Source organism: Plasmodium falciparum (genome assembly GCF_000002765.6).
Source record: "Plasmodium falciparum 3D7 genome assembly, chromosome: 13".
In the NCBI taxonomy this organism is placed as follows: Eukaryota; Apicomplexa; class Aconoidasida; order Haemosporida; family Plasmodiidae; genus Plasmodium; species Plasmodium falciparum.
Window position 1 is genome coordinate 296,924 of NC_004331.3, and position 23,793 is coordinate 320,716.

At 18.6% G+C, this 23,793-nt stretch overlaps 4 protein-coding genes across 4 annotated transcripts; 1 reads left to right on the top strand and 3 right to left on the bottom strand.

The window, feature by feature from the left end:
* Nucleotides 1–254: 254 nt before the first annotated feature.
* On the bottom strand, nucleotides 255–1,436 carry PF3D7_1306400 (26S protease regulatory subunit 10B, putative; the record flags this gene model as incomplete). Its single annotated transcript, XM_001349755.1, has 1 exon — nucleotides 255–1,436. The coding sequence occupies one exon, from the start codon at nucleotides 1,434–1,436 to the stop codon at nucleotides 255–257; it is 1,182 nt and encodes a 393-aa protein (XP_001349791.1).
* A 2,628-nt stretch (nucleotides 1,437–4,064) lies between these two features.
* PF3D7_1306500 (MORN repeat protein, putative) lies at nucleotides 4,065–17,006 on the top strand (the record flags this gene model as incomplete). The annotated part of the gene is made up of 1 exon (XM_002808954.1): nucleotides 4,065–17,006. One exon carries the CDS (start codon nucleotides 4,065–4,067, stop codon nucleotides 17,004–17,006), a length of 12,942 nt encoding a protein of 4,313 aa, XP_002809000.1.
* Nucleotides 17,007–18,118: 1,112 nt separating this feature from the next.
* PF3D7_1306600 (V-type proton ATPase subunit H, putative) lies at nucleotides 18,119–19,861 on the bottom strand (the record flags this gene model as incomplete). Its single annotated transcript, XM_001349757.2, has 3 exons — nucleotides 18,119–18,530; nucleotides 18,711–19,603; nucleotides 19,799–19,861. 3 exons carry the CDS (start codon nucleotides 19,859–19,861, stop codon nucleotides 18,119–18,121), a joined length of 1,368 nt encoding a protein of 455 aa, XP_001349793.2.
* A 1,547-nt stretch (nucleotides 19,862–21,408) lies between these two features.
* Nucleotides 21,409–22,812, bottom strand: PF3D7_1306700 (conserved Plasmodium protein, unknown function; the record flags this gene model as incomplete). The annotated part of the gene is made up of 4 exons (XM_001349758.1): nucleotides 21,409–21,463; nucleotides 21,539–21,601; nucleotides 21,732–21,787; nucleotides 21,907–22,812. 4 exons carry the CDS (start codon nucleotides 22,810–22,812, stop codon nucleotides 21,409–21,411), a joined length of 1,080 nt encoding a protein of 359 aa, XP_001349794.1.
* Between the last annotated feature and the right edge of the window lie 981 nt (nucleotides 22,813–23,793).

A 23,793-nucleotide genomic window follows, 5' to 3' on the forward strand; every position in this document is an offset into this window, starting at 1 on the left:
CATTCTTGAAATGTATTTTAGTATCTTTGTAATGTTCAAATTCTAATAAATGTAATGTGTTCTGTCATCATTTAAAAAAATATATTATTTTTTTGTAAGCTTTTTCTTTTTCAATATACATATAAAGAAATAAAACATAATTTTTATATTATCTGATAAGGAAGATTTTCATTATTATTTTTTTTTTTTCTTTTTTTTTTTTTTTATTTTTTTTATATATTTTCTTCATATAAAAAGCTTTATGCTGAACCAATTTATATTTTTTCATATTCAATTTTACCCTCTAATTTTTTTCCTTCACTTATTTTTCTGGCAGCTTTATAAAAATCTTCCTCTATAACATAATCCCTCATAGCTCTAATTGCAAACATACCAGCTTCCGTACAAACATTTCTTAAATCAGCACCATTAAATCCATCACACAATCTACATACAGATTCATAATCTATATCTCCTAGTTTAGTCATTTTATTAGCATGTATTTTAAGTATTTCTATTCTGGCTGTTTCATTTGGTAATGGTATTTCAATTTTTCTATCTAATCTTCCTGGTCTAACTAAAGCAGGATCTAATACATCTGGTCGATTAGTAGCCATAATAATTTTGACATTACCTAATTCTTCAAATCCATCTAGGTGATTTAATAATTCCATAAGCGTTCTCTGTATTTCTCTATCAGCTGAAGTACCTTGAGAAAATCTTCTACCTCCTATAGCATCAATTTCATCCATAAAAATAATACATGGTTGATGTTCCTTTGCATAATTAAACATCTCTCTAATAATACGTGCACTTTCTCCTATATATTTATCTACAATAGCTGATACAACAATTCTCATAAAATTACAATTAATGTTAGATGCCATTGCTCTTGCTAATAATGTTTTCCCTGTACCTGGAGGACCATATAATAAAACACCTTTAGGTGTTTTTATTCCAACTCTTTTATATAAATAAGGATTAAGTATAGGTAACTCTACTACTTCTCTCATCTGTCTTATCTGCTCACTTAACCCACCTATTTGATTATAATTAACTTTGTTTGTACTATTTTCACTTTTATCTATATCACTTATCATATTAAAAACTAAAGGATCCACTTCACATGGTAATCTTTTCATAACCGTTAATGTTGTCATATCTAATGATACTCTTGTACCTATTACTAATTTACTTTTATTAATTTTAGATTTACATCCTACTACATATCTAGGACCACTAGAAGCTTTCACAATAAATTTCTCATCTTCTAGCTGTTTTAATACTTGTCCTATTATTTGACCTACACTTTGTAAGGCCTTTAAATTATCTTCAGTTTTCTCATATTTTTTATTTAACTCTTTTATATCTAATCTTAACTTCTTTACTTTACTCTCAATTTCTCTGTGTTCAATAACTTTCTTCACATACAATTTTATGCTTTCCTTGTTATCCATCGTAACTAATTAGAAAAATAAAGATACATATATTATATATATATGTATATATGTATGTATGTATGTATGTGTGTGTGCTAAACAAAATTTATAAGGTATATATTAAAACATGTCAAGCAAATATATTAAACGGTAAATTATATTATATCACAATAAATCACAAAATTATGTACTAAGAAGGAGCAACATATATATTTGTATATATAAATATATATATATATTTATATATTTATATAATAAAGTATATTTAAAAATATATATTATATGACTTTAATGATTTTCATATAGGGTTAAAGTATAATATATAATAACTAATGTATCATTTTACAGATTTATAAATCAACAAAATTCAAAAACGTAAAGTCAATAAGTAAAAAAAAAATATATATATTAACTATTATAACTTTTCACAATATATTACAAACGATAAAATATATACATATATTATTACATATTATTATATATCATATAATATAAAATAAATATATATATATATATATATATATTTTATTTTTCTTGTTTTTCTTAATTACCTCATTATTTTGTTCGATATATTTTTGTAAACATTCAAGATTTTTTATTTTACCTCTATTTTTTTCTTTTCCTTTTAGTATTATTTTTTTTTTTTTTTTTTTTTTTGCATAAAAAGAAAAACAAAATTAATATATAACATAAAATGTATTATAAAACATATATATATAATATATATATACATATATATTTAAATATATATATTTTTTTTTTATTACTTTTATATTTTTCCTCTTAAAAATTATTATTTATTATTTTTTTTTTCTTTTCATTTGGTATATATGATAATATGAAGGTGAAAAAAATAAAAAGAAAAGAAAATGAATTATAACAAATAAAAAAAAAATGAAATATATATAATATATATATTATATATGTATATAATATTATGTTCGATGGGATATAAAATATTATTTTTCAAAAGAGAAATAGGCACACTTGTTTCACAATATATGGAATACCAACTATTTTATTTTATAAATAAATATAAATATATATTTTTTTTTTTTTTTTATGGCACAATATTAATAAATTATATATATAATATAAATAAATAAATATATATATATTATATATATATATATCATTATATATATTGTTTATTTTTATATTCAAATATAATATTTTTTTTAATTTATTCTCTTTATATATAATATATGTAAAATGGAATATTAATTTTTAAAATATAATATTATTATCATATAATTATAATTAAAAGAAACGTCAGAAATGTTTTACCATGTTTTTATATAACTATGGATTTATAAAATATATAATATATTATACACTAAATTTATTAATTTATCCAACATAAAAATATACTCTAATTTCTTTTTATAATTTTATATTATTATAAAAATAAAAACATAATAATATCAACCGTAAATAAATATAAATATATATATATATATATATATATATATATTATTCCATTTAAGAATAATACATTGAAAAATAATGTTAATGTTATAAATAAAAAATAATATTGATTGATATTCTTTTAATATTTTCCATTGTTCTTCAAAATCCCAAAAAAAAGAAAAAAAAAATACATATATATAAATGTATATATGTCAATATCTACACACATATATATAATTATTTGTTATTATTCCTCTTCCTGTGTATCATAAATAATATATATATATATATATATATATATAATATGTATATATTTATTTATTTGTTAAAAATTAAATATACTTTGATTATTATCTGGCTAGTTTGATATACAATTCTTATTATTTAATATTTTTTTTTTTTATGTTTTTGAAAAATATGTCCATAGGCCTACATACATGTAATAATCGTTCAAGTTACAGTATAACGATATATGTGCGTACTTATAGAATAAGCAAAAGGTTTTACTTTAATTTATATCCCGTATAATATATTTTTTTTTTTTTTAATTCTTTATTAATATTTTATGATAAATAAATATATATGCACATATATATATATATATATATGATCTTTATTATTATATATACAATGGCTTGTTCCTTTGTTTTATATTTATAGAATGCTTCATCAAAATTGTGTGTATTAAAAAAAAAAATAAAATAAATAAATAAATAAAAACTTCATCATAGAAAATATATAAATACGAATAAAAGCACATCCATATGAATAAATTAAAAAAAAAATAATATGCAACTATTTTTGCTTTTTAGAATGTGCAATTATATATATATATATATATATATATGTAGTGTTATTTATTTATTATTGATATATAGACATAAGAATATCTCACAAAAAAGATACTACATTAATAATTATTTCAAACGGCAACATAAAATAAATAAATATATACACACATATATGTGTACATATACATATATATATTTATTTATTTATTTATTTATATTTATTTATTTTATAATTCACACATATATACATATTTTATTCTTTTTTATACACATGATGTGTTAAAAAAAAAAAAAAAATTCAATTATAACATTCACATTTATGTGTACCCCCTATGACATCATTACAATAGTTCATCATGAAATTAAAAAATATATCTTGTCTTTAATATAATATTTTATTAACACAATAAAATATTGATAATTCTTTAAAATAAAAATATTAATGATGATAAGAAAAAGGTCCATATTATACATAATAACATATATATGTACAAATATATACCATTGCATAAAAAATGAAATAAACTACGAATATAATTCTGAACTAAATAAAATAAAAAACCCGTTTCTCATAGATATAGAAAATAAAGAAGAATGTAATTTTAAATATGATAATTTAAAAACGTTGTTCAAGTATATATATTTAATCGAGTGCTCCACCAATAGTAATAAATTACAACTACATTTTATAAATATAGCAAAAAAGAATAATAAAAAAAAAGATATATATTATTTCTATAACGAAAATGATAAAAAAATAAAGAGTGATATTATACAATTTGATGTAGAAAAAAATGATAAAAAGGTAAATTATAAAGTATGCCCAACATTTGATAAACATAAGAAGAACCATTGCTTTTATATTTCTATTATTATAATATTTCAAACAAAACAAATAAATGGCTTACGAGAATTATTTATAAATCATATATTACTTAATAAAGAGGATCATCCAATAATAGCAGATTTATTATATTCAAATAATATAAAAATTATTGATAACAAATTAAAATATCCTGTCTTTTTTCTAGTGCATAAAAACAAAATTAAAAGATATCATGTAATAGATATTAAAATTGAACGATATGTACCCTCATATATATATGCATCCAGTTATATATATAATTTCGTATTTATTGATAAAAATAAAAATAATTTATTGAAAGAAGAAAATTATATATATGAATCCTATTTCTACAAGTTTTATTGTACTAATGATAATATGAATATATATGTCAGTACTTGTGATAAGGAAAAAAAACAATTTTATATATATAAGATTAATATATATTGTTATAGGACCTATAAAAGCTATTTAAACAATATATACCATATAAATATTGTTGAAGTAGAGGATAAGATAAATAATCCATATTTATATAATAACGAAAAGGATATTAACAATATAAAGGTAGATCCATCTTATGATCCAGTTAATAGCACAACTATTAATCACAATAATACTAAATTTATAAATGATAATAATAAGAATGATACTAATAATGTGTTTATTTATAATAATCCTAGTTTTATTACCCCGTCGTTTCATGTAAAAAAACATAAATATGATATATACACATCATCAGACACATTTCTCTTTGTAATAAAAGTTCATAACAACCAATTTAATAACATTACAATAAATAATAAGAAAGTATTATCTGAGTATAATATAATGACCTTAAAGGAGTCCCCGGATGATCAATTTTATGATGACTGTATATACATATGGAAAAGATTGCAAGAAAATAATAACACTGATGAAAATACAAAAAAATTAAAAGATGAAAAATATGGAAGAAATAGATATAAAATGGATAATCATTATAATAGAAGTTATAATAAAAATTATTCAAATGATAATAATTATAACATAGAAACACTTAATAATAATAATAATAATAATAATAATGCTAAAAATAGGTTTTACTATAATAGAAAAAATATACCTTATCATTTCTTCAACAATATATACGAAGATGATTTTTTTCATCATTATAACAACCAAAAAAATAGAAATCCAGTTAATATTAAAAAAAAATTATGGTATGAATTCTTTTTCTTATCCTCATCACAAAAAAAAAAAACAAAAATATATAACCATAATGAAATAAAAAAAGTTTTATATCCTATAAAAAATATGTTCCTTTTACAATATACTTATGAAGAAATATATGATGCAATAGAAGATGATAACAATGAGAAAAAAGAGAAAAAACAAAAAAAAAAACAACTCAGTGTTGTTCATTATTATTTCTATGTACATAAAATTCCTAAGAATATTTTAGTAAATAATGAATACTTTATAATATTTTTAATAAATGCTAATTGTAGGCATCAAAATAATATCTGTTACTTGGAAAAAAATAAACAGTCATATATACAAATAATATTTAAAAAGGAAAAAGGACAAGAAAATAATTATCTCTTCTTAAGCACCAACTTGTTAATGCCACAAGAAAATAATAATAATAATATAACATATTTAAATAATAGTAACAATACAATGAATCCTTTAGTGACATTATTTATAAATAATCAAGAAATTGCTAAAAATACTTTATACAAAATTAACGAAATAGGAAAAGAAAAAGAAATCATTAATATTAAAATACTAAATAATACAGAAAAAAATAAACATACATTAAAAAACAAAACAAATATAATTCTGGATACTAATTTAATAATTGTAAGAGAATATGTTTTTTATAAATTGCTTCTAAAAATATTGTCTTACTTTTCTTATTTTTATATCTTTTTCTTATCATGTCTTCAACCAGTACAAATGATGAATCCTATTCAAATGATACAAATCCTAACATTCATAAATATAAATTATTCATTCCCATCATTGTTTAGCTATTTTATAAAAAATATGCAAAGCCTTTCTTTTATATCCCATTTTATTTATGATCTTAAGATATATAGGAAAAAAATTAATATGTTACAAAAAAATGAAGACGTTCAAAGTTACATTATATTTGATGACCCTCATGAAGAAACTCAGCACACAACGAACACTAATAATATAAAAAAGCACGCTGGTAAAAATTCATCTGATGGTTATAATTATAATATAGAACAAGACACATTGAAAAAAACAGTCAACAATTTTGTACATAACAATAATAATAAATATGTGCCTGGTAATATTCACAAAGAAAATAACATAAATGAAAATATTCAAAATGTTGAAAATGCTCAAAATATTCATTATGTTGAAAAAGATGAAAACATTCGCGATATCCATAATGATAATAATTCGAACAACACCAATGACATATTAAATAATTCTTCTTCCAGAAACAATGTTGCTTGGTATAATAAAAACTATTTACAATATTTATTTTCTTTAAACAACAAAAAGGAACAACCCGAAAATAACCAAATGACATATAAAAAATTAGAGGGATTAAAAAAATATTTCATTAATAATATAAAAAATATATATATAAGCAAAAAGAAGAAGAAGAAAAAAAAAAAAAAAAGAAAAAAAAAAGAAAACGAAATACAAGACATGAAACTATTACATATATATATTAGCACACTTTTAAATATTATAAATATAATATTTATTTTATTCATATTTTATTTTATATCTAAAAAATTCATATCTAAAAATAAGTATCTAAACAAATTACATATACCTTTTTTATCTATTCAAAATTTTACATTATTCATATTTGATATATTTTTATATCCATTAATATTTTCTATATGCAATATAATACAATTTGAAAATATTTATCATATTAAAATATATTTTATCTATATAGATTTTCTTGTTCTTAAAATTATTTGTCTATTTTTACTTGTGTCATTTGTAATTCTTTATATTGTTCTTCCAATACCTTTTATCTTATACATACATAATCATATTGTTTATAATTATAATTTCAAAAAATTTATTCCTAAATATATTAGTCATATAAATGGAATAGTAAATTATTTTCCCTTCAAAATATTTCTCAAGAATATGTTATATTATCATAAATATCAAAATGAAAGTCAAGATAATCAACAGTTTCCTCCGTCGTCAAATAAAGTAAACACATCACATTCTAATATAAATAATATACTAAAAATCGATCAAAAAAAGATGAAAAATATGTTAATTAATGTAGCAAAGAAAAATATTAATTTTGTGGGAAAATCATTTCTAAAACAAATTATTGAAAATTTTGTACACATACAAAACGAAGAATTAAAACAAAATCTATTGGAAGATATAGATTCTACGATTAGAAATAGTGAATATGAAAAAAATAAAATTAATGGAAAATATAAAAATTATGATAATATAGACACAAATCATTCAAACAATCTTATTTTACTTCATAAGGATCAACTAGACATTTACAATAATATATCATTATATCAAAAAAAAATAAACTTATTTAAATGTTATAAAAAGTTATTTTATATATTAGAAGAACAATATGATCAATGTGATCATTATGATCAGCACAATATCGAAGATATACAAAGTATAAGAACAGATATTCCTCAAAGAGTGATTAAATATAATAAAAATGATTCTAAAAAATTAAAGAAATATAACACATTCGTCAATCCACCAAATATATATAACAACTGTAATGATGATATCATAAATATATATACAACATCTGAAATAAATAATTCATTTTATACATATGATTATTCAATAGACTATGACATTAAAAAAAATAAATATATCAAAGTTCGTATTGAGAGAAATATGCTATATAACAATAAAAATAAAGAACAGACTATGTTGTTTTTCTTAAATGTTTTAAATAATATAAATGTTGGATATACATATGATAAAATACGTCTTTTTAAAAATAATATATATATAAAAAAAAAAATCAATTTAAAACAGTTATATATACTATTAGCTAATAAAAAATTTATAGAACTTTTCATAAATATTGAACAAGCATATGATAATAATTTACAAAATTATTCATTTCTTATTCATAATCTTTTTAATGAAAATATGTATACTCTAGTCTTAATAAGATTTATAATTGTTGTGTTTGTTATTTATATAAATCTATGTATATCTCATATAAATATATATCTCCTGTCATTATCTTTATTGTTTCTATGTATATTTATTTATCGATTATATTATATAAGTATAAACGAACATCTATTTAAGAAATGTGATATAAGAAAGGAAGATTTATTAACAATAAATGATCAACATCAAAATGATAATCAATTTATAGATACATACAAAACAAAAGAGCAGATAGATCATTCTATAAAAACTTCGATAAATCAAAAAATGAACAACCATAGTACACAAACTGAAATATATCAAAAAGAGAATAAATATGGGAAAAGAGAAAAACAAAAAAAAAATGATGAAAATAATAAATATAATAATGATTTTGAAAATATATCAAATAAACAACACAACAATGTACAGACATCAACAAGTTCATATCAACAAAGCGATATTATTGAAGATAATAAAAATTCAAGAAACAAAAAATTATATAATAGTAAAAAACAAAATAAAAATATAATAAAAATATATAATTTTATAGAATCTATTTTTTTTCAACTTTTTACTATATATGTTATCATAAAAAACTTAAAAGAGAAACAACATTACTCAGAATTAATTCTTAGTATGATATTATTTTTAGTATTCATTTTTTATATGTTTAATGAAAAAAATAAATATGAATGTATACCTTTCCATTTATTATTAATCCTTTTAACTATCTTATTATATATCGATTTTCTTGTGATAAAACAAATTGGTAAAGAAATATATTTATATATCAAACATATTCTTATGATACATATATATTCTAATTATTATATAAAAATAAATATAATAAATCACATGAAAACATTACAACATATATTTCATATTTTTATTTATAATCCCATTAAAAGTATAGTAAAAAAAGAAAAAGATGAAAAAAAAAATCTGAAGAAGACAAATACATATACAAACATGATAAGAACAAATAATAATATATGTTCCATATTTTATCATAATAATAATCATAACAAAAAAAAAAAGTATAAATTAAAACAACCATACACAAATATATCTACATTGAAAAATATAACATCTAATCATATAGAAATATTTCAATATGAAGGTTGTCTTCATTATGAATGTCAAGTCATAAAAACAGAAAAAAATAATATAATATTTAATAATAAAAAAAATAAATTATACAAAAATTTATATTGTTATTATACAACTACGGATATAATCAAAAGGTTATTAAAAATTGATACTATACCTATATATCTAAATGATGAAATGAAAAAAGAACAAAAAAGGTGTATATGTACAATACAAGTAATTAATGGGGAACATGATAGTATAACTAAAGGAATATCGTTTTTTATGAAGAAAAAAAAAAGAAATAATCATAAATTATATACTTTATATTATAATAAAAAATATAATATTTTTATAACAAAAGTGGAATCATCATCTAAGGAACAAAAATATAGAAATATACAAAATAATCATGTGAATGAAAAAAAAGACAGAAATGAAATATATAACCAAATGAATGGTACATATATTACCTCTAAAAAAAACAACGATAATTATCAAAATCATATGGATAACATAAATTCATATAATAAAGAATATAAAATTATAAAAATTGATAAATATTCCTATACAACCATTAATGAAAATAATTTAATTATAAATAGCTTATTCATTAAACCAAACAAAATATATAAATTACAAATAATATTTAAGGATAAAAGTCTTAACAATATTACATTTGATAATATAAAAAATGAGAGTAAAAGTTTTATTAAGAAAGAAGATATAATAAATATAAAACAAAAGGAATGTACAAATAAAGAAAATACAAAATATTATAATAATGTAGAAGATGATAATGAAAAATATAATAATATGAATACATATATATTAAATAAAAACAATTTAAACCAAGGACATTATAACATATATACTGTTATATGTAAAGAAATAGGAAAACTCATATTTCCTTATGATATGAATTATATAGATATCTTTGAAGATATAAAAGTCGAAAATAAAAATAAAGAAATAATTTATGTAAATATTCATTCGAATCATATATGTTTTATTAAAAAGGACAATATTATTATATTACATCATCCCTCATTTGAGAAATATGAAATATATCATGTATACCTTAAAAATAATAAAAAAAATATTTCGGATTATGTAAGCAATGAATTTGAGATAAAAAGTACACAAAGTGGACAAATTATTTTAAGCATTTATAAGGATGTACAAAATAATGATGATATTATATATGAACAAAAAAACAATATAGAGGGAACTAAAGAGAATCCAAAAATTATGTTTGATGATAATATATATATTTACAAAATAGTTAATTATAAAAAAACAAAAGATATTTTTGTTAAGGTACAGAAAAAGTACAATACTTTTTTTTCTCCAATGTTAGATAATTATGATGAAAAAAATATGGAACAAAATAAATTTGATCTTTCTATTTTTAAAACCTGCATTAATAATATGGAAAAAATAGATGAACAAGAGAATAAAATAGATAACACAAATAACGAATTCAATGACAGATATAAAAACGAAAATATCGTTGATATGGTTAAACCATATGATGATTTCTGCAAAGAAATAGAGTACAATTATTTTATACCAATTCAAATATTGTATAAAGTTAAATCACGTTATTGTATTTCACTTATTAAAGACTTACAACATTATTTTATAAATTGTCTAAACGGTAATATTGGCAATGATAATAATAATTATGATAATAATTATAATAATAATCATGATAATAATTATGATAATAATTATAATAAGCATAAAAGAAAAGAAAAAAAAAAAACATACCATGATATCGAATATAACATATTGAATAATAACCATGAAAATGTTTCTACAAAAGAAGAGCCTAATATTTTATCAGACGAGAAAAATAATGAAAGAAAAGTTAAAGACCCTAACTACTCAAATTATGAACTATTACAAAATTCAGATAAGTCTGAGGATAGTCAAAAGCAATCAAACGAAAATATAATAAGAAGAAAAAAAAATATAAGAAATCACAATTTATTTTTAAAAAAAGACCAACTGATAAAATACTCATACAGAATTTTTAAAAAAATATCCAACATTTTTCCAATGAGAAATAAAATACAGACACATCAAAATTATGGATCACATAAAATGTATTCATATGAAAAAAAAAAGAAAAGAGAAGTATTTTTTAGATATGTACCTGATTATAAAAAAGCAATAAATATATATGCTACTAGTATTCAAGTTTATGAAAGCAAATATCACTTTTTAGTAAGTAATAAAGGGAATATAAAATTACTATCCAATTTTTTAATTGAAAATTTAAATATTTCATATATAATTACTTTGTTCAACAAATATTCATTATTACATAATCAACATGATGAAATAAATATAAATTTGGATAATATACATTTTAATATATATGAAATATATAAAAAATGTTCAGATGATAAAAAAAGGTTACTATCTAAAATAATATCCTATTTAGAACAATTAGTAGCCTATAAATTCTTGTGTATTATTAAATACTATGGTGAAAAATTAAATTATCTTCTCTTACTTGATCAAATTAATAACGATGGGGATATATATGATATTCAAAGAAAAATCGATTATTTATTTTTTAATAAGTATAATTTTATAAAAAAAGAAATAAAAAAAAATTATAAAATGAAAAATTGTAGAAACAAAAATGAACTAAATATACATTCTGAGAAACAATGTATAGACATTTCTTTTAATAATATAAAATATACATATGAAAATATCGTAAAAAAATATGTAAAACAAAAAAAATATATGAATAAATGTTTCTCAGATATAAAACATAATATATATCAGATTAGAAAAAAATATCCTACTATATATAATTATCCATATTTCCCATTCTTTATTAATAAATCTAATATAATAAAAATTAAATATGATATAGATCAGCAAATACATTATTGGAATAATTGTCTTACTAACTTTTTTAATAATATAATAGAAAAGTCTTTAACACATATTAATTTAAAATATAACATACGTATAATGAATAATCATATTCTGAATCATATAAAAGATTCATTATTAATACGGACAAAATATAAGCATATAAAAAATTATAATTTTGCTCATATAATTATTTCACATCATTTTTTAAATCCACAAGATATACATTTTTTCCCTATACCTCCTATATTTTTTTTTATGAAAATATTACCATCCAATTGTATATTCTTTCCTAATAATAAATATAATTCTATATATAATAAAGAAAACATAGAACAAACAAATAAAAATAATGAAACTCATATTATAAAAAATAACGATCACATAATCGATCAATCACAAAATGATAAATCTTTTTCTACGTCCAATCCATGTAATAATAACAACATGAATGAGAATATACCTTGTACAAAATTAATACCATGTTATATACAAATAATAAATAGTGACTTACTACTATATATTTTTGACAATCATAATAATAAAATGTGTTGGAAATTAGGAAAAAAAGATTATAACATTTATGAACAAAGCGAAAATTACAATGAAGTTACGAATTCACAATGTAACGAAGATCAAATAAAAGATGTTCACACGGATGAACGACATAATAATATACAACATAATATGAACAATACGATGCAATATAATCCTTGTGTTAATGTAAACAATAATCATTTTTTATATGACAAAAGAAAAGATACACAAGAAGATCAAGATAATAACTATATTCAAACATATTCATATGATAAAGATACATCCTCTATACATTCTTTAAAAAATAAAAGAAAAAAAGATAAATCCAATAATTTTTGTAAGGATGAATATTGTACCTTATTACATGATAATCACTTAAATAACAATAAATTAAATAAAAATTTATTTTGCTTTACAAAAAATATGAATCACCATTTCTCAAATATATATAACATTATAAAAAATTATATTAAAAATAAATATGCCCTTTTTCTTTATATATGTAATGCAAAAAGCATAGACAAATATAATTATGAAACAGCTCCCGAATTTGTTAATATATTTATTCAAATAAATTATACATGTGAAGAAAGATTAAGAAATAATCTTACTATAAATGATCATTTGATTGTAAATATAAATAAAAAAAAACAACGATTCTTGGATAAAGGAATCGAGGAAATATTATTAGAGACTTATGAAATATTGAAAAATGAAAGAGAAGATTATAATATTATGAAGGAAAATAAAAATGTACTTATAGATATAATACCCAATTATACAAATAATATAAATGAAGTACAAGAAAATAGTTATACAAATAAATCAATAAAAAAAAAAAAAAATAAATATATAAAAAATATATATATGAATAATTTATGTTATAAAAATGAAAATTCTATATCCAATCCAGATAACAATATTTATTACAACACAGATATTGTAAGAACTAATGATACCAATAACAATTATTGTTATAATATAGAACTTTTTACCTATAATTTTTTCAAACAAAAAGTAACGGAATTAATAAAATATCATTATAATTATATTTGTATGAGTGAACAAAATTATGTGGAAAAATATGCACAATTTGAAAAGACTATTAGGAGAACTGAAGATGAAGACGATCATATATCTGTCACCACAATGGAAAATATATCGATGATAAGTACTGATATAATGGATGAATATACAGTTGAATATACTGATCAACATATTGGAAAATATGATAATTTATATGATGACAAAGAAATAGACGATGTCTCATCAATAATTCAAACCTTCCATTTAAATGAAAATCCAAAACAATATGATTATTTATTAAAGAAGATAGAAAGATCAAGATGTTCAAATTTATTTAATATAGAACATGATATATACGATTATAATAAATGCATTCATAGAGAACTCATATTTTATAACAGGAGCCATGAAACTTTTTCTAAATATATTGGAGATATGAAAAATATGCTATATAATGGGAAAGGGAAATTATATGATAAATTTAATAGTTTAATATATGACGGAGAATGGAGAAATTGTGAAAAAAATGGTAAAGGGAAATTATTATTCAAATATTTTAATATATGGTATTTATATGAAGGTAATTTTTGTAATGATGAAATTGTAGATAAGGGAATTATATCATTAATTGATAAAGAATATGTTAAAAATATAGAATGTAAAAAAATTAATAAATTGTGTCCTTTATTAATTAAAGCAAATTTTTGTAGAAAGGGACAAGGAAAAACTACAAAGGAAGTACCATCGGAAGTTATAGGGGGGGAAAATATGGCGAATAATATTGAAAATAATGTAGCAAATGATGTATCAAAAAATATTGAAAACAATGTAGCAAATGATGTATCAAAAAATATTAAAAATAATGTAGCAAATGATGTATCAAAAAATATTAAAAATAATGTAGCAAATAATGTAGTGAATAACCTAACGAATAATATAGATAAGAAAAAAGGCAAAAAAAAATTTACCAAAAAAATTATGAACAAAATACAAAATACAGTTATGGCAAATTATAGCTATACAAATAACGTCGATTGTTGGTCTAAAGATATTATTGATATATATATGCCTTATTTGAAAAAGTGGAATATATATTCATTTTATTGTTCAAGTAATATGGAAAATATTAATAAAAGGAAAGATATATTTTCAAATAATAATAGTAAAAATAATGATAATTACAATTTTAAACATCTTATTGGTTATCCTTCTTTTGAGCTTGTAGATGGAGACACCACAGAAAATAAGTTAGAATGTTATAAATTGGAAAACGATACAAATTTAGCAAAGACACATATAAATGACGAATTAGGAGAAAACAAAAAACAAATTAAAGAGAATTACGAAATATATAATCATGTGTTGAACAGTGGAATATCTTCTATTATACAAAAGGATACAAACAATAATGACCATATGGATAATATTGATAAAATAACAACAACAAAAAAAAAAACATTTCTAGGGAATGATAAATGTAATATGAATGTTCATATCGTGTATGAAAAAAATTTATTACAAGATGAATTTATTGATTCGATGAAAAATATAAACGAAGATAAGTTGTATTATCCAATAATAAACAAATGTATAGGATTGACAAAAATAATATATGCTGATAAAAGTGAATATTTTGGAGCTGTTAATGATAGAGGACAACCAAACACAAATGAAAAATATCCAAAAGCATTTTTTAATAATGAATATTTTTTTTATGAAGGAGAGATGAAAAATTTTTTACCTAATGGATATGGAATATTTAAAAATAAAGAAAAGGATAAGAATACATATATAGGTTATTGGAGTAATGGATATAGACAAGGTAATGGATGCTTACATTTAAAAAATAAAAAGTATATTATACAAGGAAGATTTTATAAAGATGAAATTAAAGATCATATTAATATTTATATAAGAGATGATAAAATATCTAAACTACATTTATCTAGTAAAAGAAATAAAAATTGTCAAAAAATGAAAATATATTTTAAAAATGGATATATTTTCTATGGATATTTTACTCCTGATTTTAAAAGACATGGTATAGGTATATTAATTGATAATCATAATAAAATATTATATCATGGATATTATGAAAATGATATAATTGATAAATTTTGTTATATATTAAGACATAAAGATAATACTATATATAGTGGAAATTTAAATAAAGGATTAAAACAAGGATTTGGAAAATTATTTTATGAACCAAAAATTAATATATTAGATAATCAAAAACAAATTAATATAAATCCATCTAATGAACATAGCATAGCTAGGAAATTAGAAACACATGATTCTATTGATATAAATTCTAACATTCATATAAATTTCAATATACCATCTAATAATGTAGTTTACATAGGCTATTGGGATCATAATAATTATTCACATTTTGGATCATGTAATTTAAAAAATGGTATTTATAAAGGTGACATTAAACATTCTAAAAAAGAAGGTCTAGGTATATATATATATAAGAAAAATAAAACATGTAAACATAAAAATAGATATATTCTATCCTATTTCAAAAATGATAAAATAGATAAAATGGGAAAATATTATACAGAATATGATAAACTTAAAGTTTATCCATTTGATAAAGAACAAATTATTCCTCCATTAAATTCATACGAAAAATGTCTAAAAAAAGGTAATACTATACCACCACATATTTTAAAAACAGATAATCTATTTATAAATCAAGAACTTGATTCTTATATTACTTTACCACTAGCTCATATGGTACAAACTATAATGAACGAAATTTTTGATAAGTCCACAAGTTTTATAAATTATCTTAATGCTTCTTTCAAATTTGATTTGAATTATTTCTTGAAAAAGTAATTAAACATATATATATATATATATATATATATATATATATATATATGTATGTGTCTCATCCTACTAACGTATTTCATTTTATTATAATCATTATTATTTTTTTTTTTTTCTTTTATTATTTATTCTTTTTATGTGCGTGCTTTTTCCTATCTCTAGTTGTAAGTTGACTAAATTTTTTCATAAGGAACAACGTTTTATATATCATATATTTTTATATTATATTCATGTTTTTACTTGATCTTACAAAAACTTGATCTCTACACATATATAAAAATATTATATACATATAAATATATACATATATATGTATTAATATATACAACGTTTCATATGCATTTTTTTCTATATATAAAACATTTTTAGTTTCATATTCTTCAATTTTTTTTTCTTTTTTTTTCTTGTATTTTCATTCATTCTATTTTACTATTATTATGTTCTTTTTGTTTTATTTTATTTTATTCTATTTTATTTATTTATATTTTTTTTTGACCCCTAAGTGATTTCACATTTCAAAATATTCGAATAGACCGAAAGAACCAAATAAATTATAAAAAATATGATAAATATATAAAAAAACAAATTATAATTTTGTTATATCCTTATATCATTAAATAATATATATTATCGAAAAAAAAAAAAAAAAATCTTTATGCTTATTTTTTATCACCTTATAAATAAAGTACATCAATTTAAAAGTATAATATTTAAAAAAAGAAAAATATTTACAAAAAAAAAAAAAAAAAAAATTGAAATAAAAATAATAAATTAAATAATAATAAAAGAAAAAAAAAAAAAGAAAAAAGAAACAATATTTATAGTATAATAATAATATTCACTATTGAATTCCCCATTTTACATTTTTCACTATAAATATGTATACATTCATAATATACACCAATTATTTATATGAAAAAATATTACAACATTATAATAATTAACAATAAAATAAGATAAAGGAAATGTTAACAACAATATATAGAAATTTTTATTAATTATATGAGCATATTATTCTGAATATTTTTTTCTCACCTCATTTTAAATTAAAATGTTCGTATAAAACTACTATACATATATATATATATATATATATATTTATTTATTTATTTATTATTTTATTTCGAATTAGATATACTCTGCCAATTATTCAACATAATTTTTTGCGCACATAATAAAGCTTCTCTGACAATATCTCTATCCTTTGTAGCTATTAAAATCATAATATTTTCTTTTATTTTAAATTTCTGACATATTTTCTTACCATTAGGATATAATCTAGCAAATTCACCAATATCAAAACAAGCAACGGCAACTGTTACTGCGTCTATTTCTTCTTTACTTTCACCGGTTTCACTTTTCTGAATAATATTATGAGCATATAATTTTATTATATCAGCTAATTGCTGAATTGCCTTAAATTCATCCTTTTCAAATTGCATGACATTTTCTAGCCAAAATTTTTCTGTATGTAAAACGGACCACTTCAATTTTCCGTTGGATAATTCGTGGCAATATCTTTCAAAATTGCTGCAGAGAAGAATGAACATATATATATATATATAATAAATAAATATAAAACAACATAATAATAATATATAAATATAAATATAAATATATATATATATATATCTTTGTTTACACAGAAAAAATTGATTTATATACATAAATATATAAATACATATATATATATATATATATTTTTTTTACCTATAATTTTTGATCCTTTGGTCTAACTTGTTCAGAAGCTGAACTATAGTATCATATATATCATTATCTCTCCACTTATCATACTGCAAAACTGTCATAGTTTGAATAATATTATTATCAACTATTATTTCGAAACAATCATCAATATGCATAATATTTTTTATTATATTAAGTGAAACTCTTAAAATTTTTTCTACTCTACATTTTTTAAATAGATTGATTACTATAGCAATAATATTATTCTTATATAATTGTTTAATGAAATAATCTTTAAAGGTTAGTAGCCATACACAAAATACAGATTTATATTGCTTATTAGCATTATTATTAGATAGCTCTAAATTTTTTTTTATAATAGATGTAAATTGTTCTAATTCATATATATCCTTTCTAAAATTATCAATTTTTAATATATTTATATATATATCCATTTTTCCTTCTTCACTAACATTAAAGAAATCGATTTTTATAATAAATTCTTTTATTTGTACTTCAGTAAAATAATTATTATTATAACAAAAACTACCTGACAATAAAAACGAACTCTTATCAGCTATATACGTATCACTATGTGTACATAACTTCATCAAATATCCATACATGTCTTTATCATGTAATATACCTAATATATAACTATAAGAACTTCCATCATTTCTTATTATTTCATAAAATATTGTTAATACATATTGCATTAAATGAAGATTGAAATCTGTTTGTAAACAATTAAATAATATTGATACTATAGTATCGTTTTCTTTAAAATATTCATATTTTTCCTTTTTACTAAAATCATGAAACTTTTTTAATAACCCTACTTCTTCAACTGACAAAATATTGATCTCTTCATATTTATCATAACAAGGCATCTTATTCAAAATAGAATCATGTAATATCTGAATATAAAAAAAAAAAAAAAAAAAAAAAAACAATAAGCACGTTAGTGATATAATTTAATATATAACATACATAAATACATAAATATATATATATATATGTAAATACTTTTTATACAACGTTATTTCCTATATAGCATATTTATTTACATTTATTTATTTATTTTTTTATTTTTATTTTTTTTTTTTTTATACTTGATTCTTTTGTTCAGACTCCACAATTTTTGTTATTACACTGATACCACTATCATTTGCCATTATATTAAAAAAAAAAAAAAAAAAAGAATAAAGAAACTTCCAAAAGGAATTATATATACATATATATATATATATATATATAATATATTATATATATATTATTGATATTAATTTTATTACAATATATAATATATATATATATTTTTTTTAATTATTAAATAAATAATATATATATATATATATATATGTTTACATTTAATCATTGATAATAGAATGAAAAAAAAAAAAAAAAAAAAAAAAAAAAAGAAAGATATTAAGGGAAAATAATATAATAAGCAAATATAAATTAAAAGATCAAATATAATATGAGAAAAATATATAATATAATATAATATAATATAATATGTATATATATATATACATATATATATATATATTATATATTATATTTTTTTATAGTTAAATTTATAAATATATTATGAGATTATTTGTAATCAATATAGAGTATATAAATATATTTAATATATAATACGAAATAAATATATGTTTTATAATATAGTGCTGATAATATTTAAATATTTTTCTCAGCATATTACTAATATATAATATTATTATATATATATATATATATATATATAATTGTATGTATGTATTTTTGTATATATATATATATATGTATGGAGAAATACTCTTTAAAAAAAAAAATAAATAAAATAATCATATAAATATTAAATAATATTTATAAAATAATAATTAAAAAAATATATTATATATAAGGAATATATTTTTTGAATATCTTTACAAACTACTATTATTTTATTAAATATTTATAAAAAAAAATGATGAATTGTGTGTAATATTACATATTATAAAGTAAAAAAAAAAAAAAAAAAAAAAGTTACGCCTTCATAACGAATATATCATGAATACAAATTATTTACCAATTACATGAAAATAAGAAATCTTTATTTTATTTATAAGAAGGTACTACTACAATTTCATTATTTAATATAAAAACATAATGGATTATATAAAATTAGATAACTCTTTTCAAATTATTTTTTTTTTTAAAGGTGATAAAACACACGATTTAGAAATGTATATATCTAACATATCGATTAATTTTATTATTTTTAAACGAATAGTTTTCTATAATACTATATATATATATTATATATATATATATAAGCATATTTTACGTTTGTTAAACAAAAAAAAGGAAAATTAAAAAAATAATAACTAAATTAATAAACAAGTGCATATATATATATATATATATATATATATATATATATATATATATATGTATATTTTATTTTTTCATTTAAATATCCGTTAAAAAATAAATATATGTTGTCCACATTTAAGTTTTAACTTGTTTATATTATATATAGTCAAAAGGAAAGCAAAAAAATGAAATAACCATAAAATACGGTACAAAATATACAATATTATATATATATATATATATATATATATATATTATTAAATTAAAAATGTGGATCAGTTTTTTATCGGTAACATGTTTATTTTCACAGTGTATTTTTTATTTCTTATACTGAAATAATCCAGGCTTAACATTTTTTTTCTTTTTTCTTTTTTATTTTTCATCCTTTTCTTTTTCTTTTATTTTTTTCATGAACTGCCAAATTAATGAAATACCTAAATAATAATATATATATATATATATATATGTATTATATTTTTATAGTATTTTATTTTTTTTTATTTATTTACTTGTATTGTGAAGGAGCTTGCAAAATGAAAAATCTATCATTCTTCCTATACGCTTGTATAGACCTTCAATAAAAAAGAAAAAAAAAGAAGAATTTTTTTAATTCATCTTATAGGAATGTTAAAAAAAATATAAAATGAACATATAAATAAATAAATATATATATATATATATTTTTTTTTTTTTAAATAATACTTTATAATTCTTCCCATGAAAAGGGTCTCATTCAATTTTAGTAACGTAACAACATCCTTCAAAATAATGAAGTAAATACATAAATATATAAATGTATCAATAAATAAAAATATAATTCAATAAATATAATAATATATATATTTTTTATATTTTATATATTATGTATAAAAATTACTTCATATGTTTTCACATGAACAAATAATTTTCCATGATGAGTAAATTTATTTATAATAACTGTATCATTATTTTTTTCATCATATTTATATAATATAGTATGGTTAGTTAATTTATCTGAATTTATTTGTATAATTTTATTATTTATATTATTCTCTAAGAACTCAACAAAATTTTTAATACTACAATTAAAATGTATGTTATTGAAATATATATATGTTATTATATGTTCAATATCTTGCATTTTTATATCTACTGGGTTGATGGAAAATTTATTGATGTCATTTAATATATCATAAGTAATATTATTATTATGAATGCTATTATTTTTACTCTCCACTTTAATAAAAGTTTTATCCTCATTATTATTATTGTTATATTTATTATTATTTATATGTTCATATTCAGAAATATCTTGTTCTAAATCTTTTGATATTTTATCTTTTATATTATTTGATGTGTCGTATTTTATTTTATCTGTTGTCTTTTCTTTTATGTCCTCGTTTATTAAACTTTCTTCATCCTCATCACTCGTTATATCTTCATCATCACTACTCATCCAATCATATCGTCTTTTCTTAGTCACACATTGATTATCATTACTTATATTATTTATTAGTTCCATTTTATCTGATAAGTTTAATGCTTTATCCTTATTTATTTTATCTTTCTCATCTAAAAGATCTGAATAAACAGTTGACTTTTTATTATCACAATCATTTATATCATCATCATTATTATTATTATTAGTAGTAGTATTTTTATCAACATCATCTTCTTGTACGTCTTCTTCTACATATTTTAAACATTCTAAATCAATATCATCTAAATCGTCATGTAATTCTTCCTTCCATTTTTTTTTCTTTTTTGGTTCTTGTGAATCTATTAATTTCCTTTTCCCAAACATATTTTGTTCTTATAAGGAGAATAAAAAAAAAAAAATATATATATATATATATATTATATAGATAATCTATTAATTGTTTAAGGGTTATACATATATAATAATGTATATGTGTGTGTTTACATCATTTAAAGTATTATATAATTGTATCATATTTTAAAAGAAAGCACTACATATTACTATTAACACCATAATATATATATATATATATATATATATATATATATATTTTTTTTTTTTTATGTACATATAGGTACAAATCATATAATAACTAGCACTAGTACTGTATTAAAAATATATGTATTATGCATATATGACTAGTTATATTTTAAAAAATTATATTATATACTTAACAGTACAAAAAAAGAAAAGAAAAGAAATTCTCCTAAAAATTAATTATAAAATAAAAATGTTTACGCACAATGCTGTGGAAAAAAAAAATTATAATAATAAATGACCTTATATTTATATAATTATAAATTAAAAGATATATATATATATATTTATTTATTTAAAGGCACACATATTTTTATACTTTCTTAATTTTATTTATATTTTGTATAAATATTTCATTCCACATATACATATGTGTAGGTGAAAACACAATTTAAATATATCGCAAGGCTAAAATAATTTGAGCTCATATTAATTTTTATAACATCTAGATGACATTTTTATTTATTTTATACTATCAAATAATACTGGAATTTTTTTTTTTAACAATTTTAACATAAAAAAAAAAAATAAAATAAAATAAACCATTTAAATATATATTATTATTTAACAAAAACTTTAAAGTAATATAATATATACTAAAAGTACATATTATAATAAATTAGTTTAACAAAAAAAAGGAAAAGAAAAATATAAAATAATATATTCAAAGTAAAATAAAAAATATTCAATTAAAAAAAAAAAAAAAAAAAAAAAAAATTAAAAAATTATACATATGTATAAGAATACATATATTTAATATTGACATGT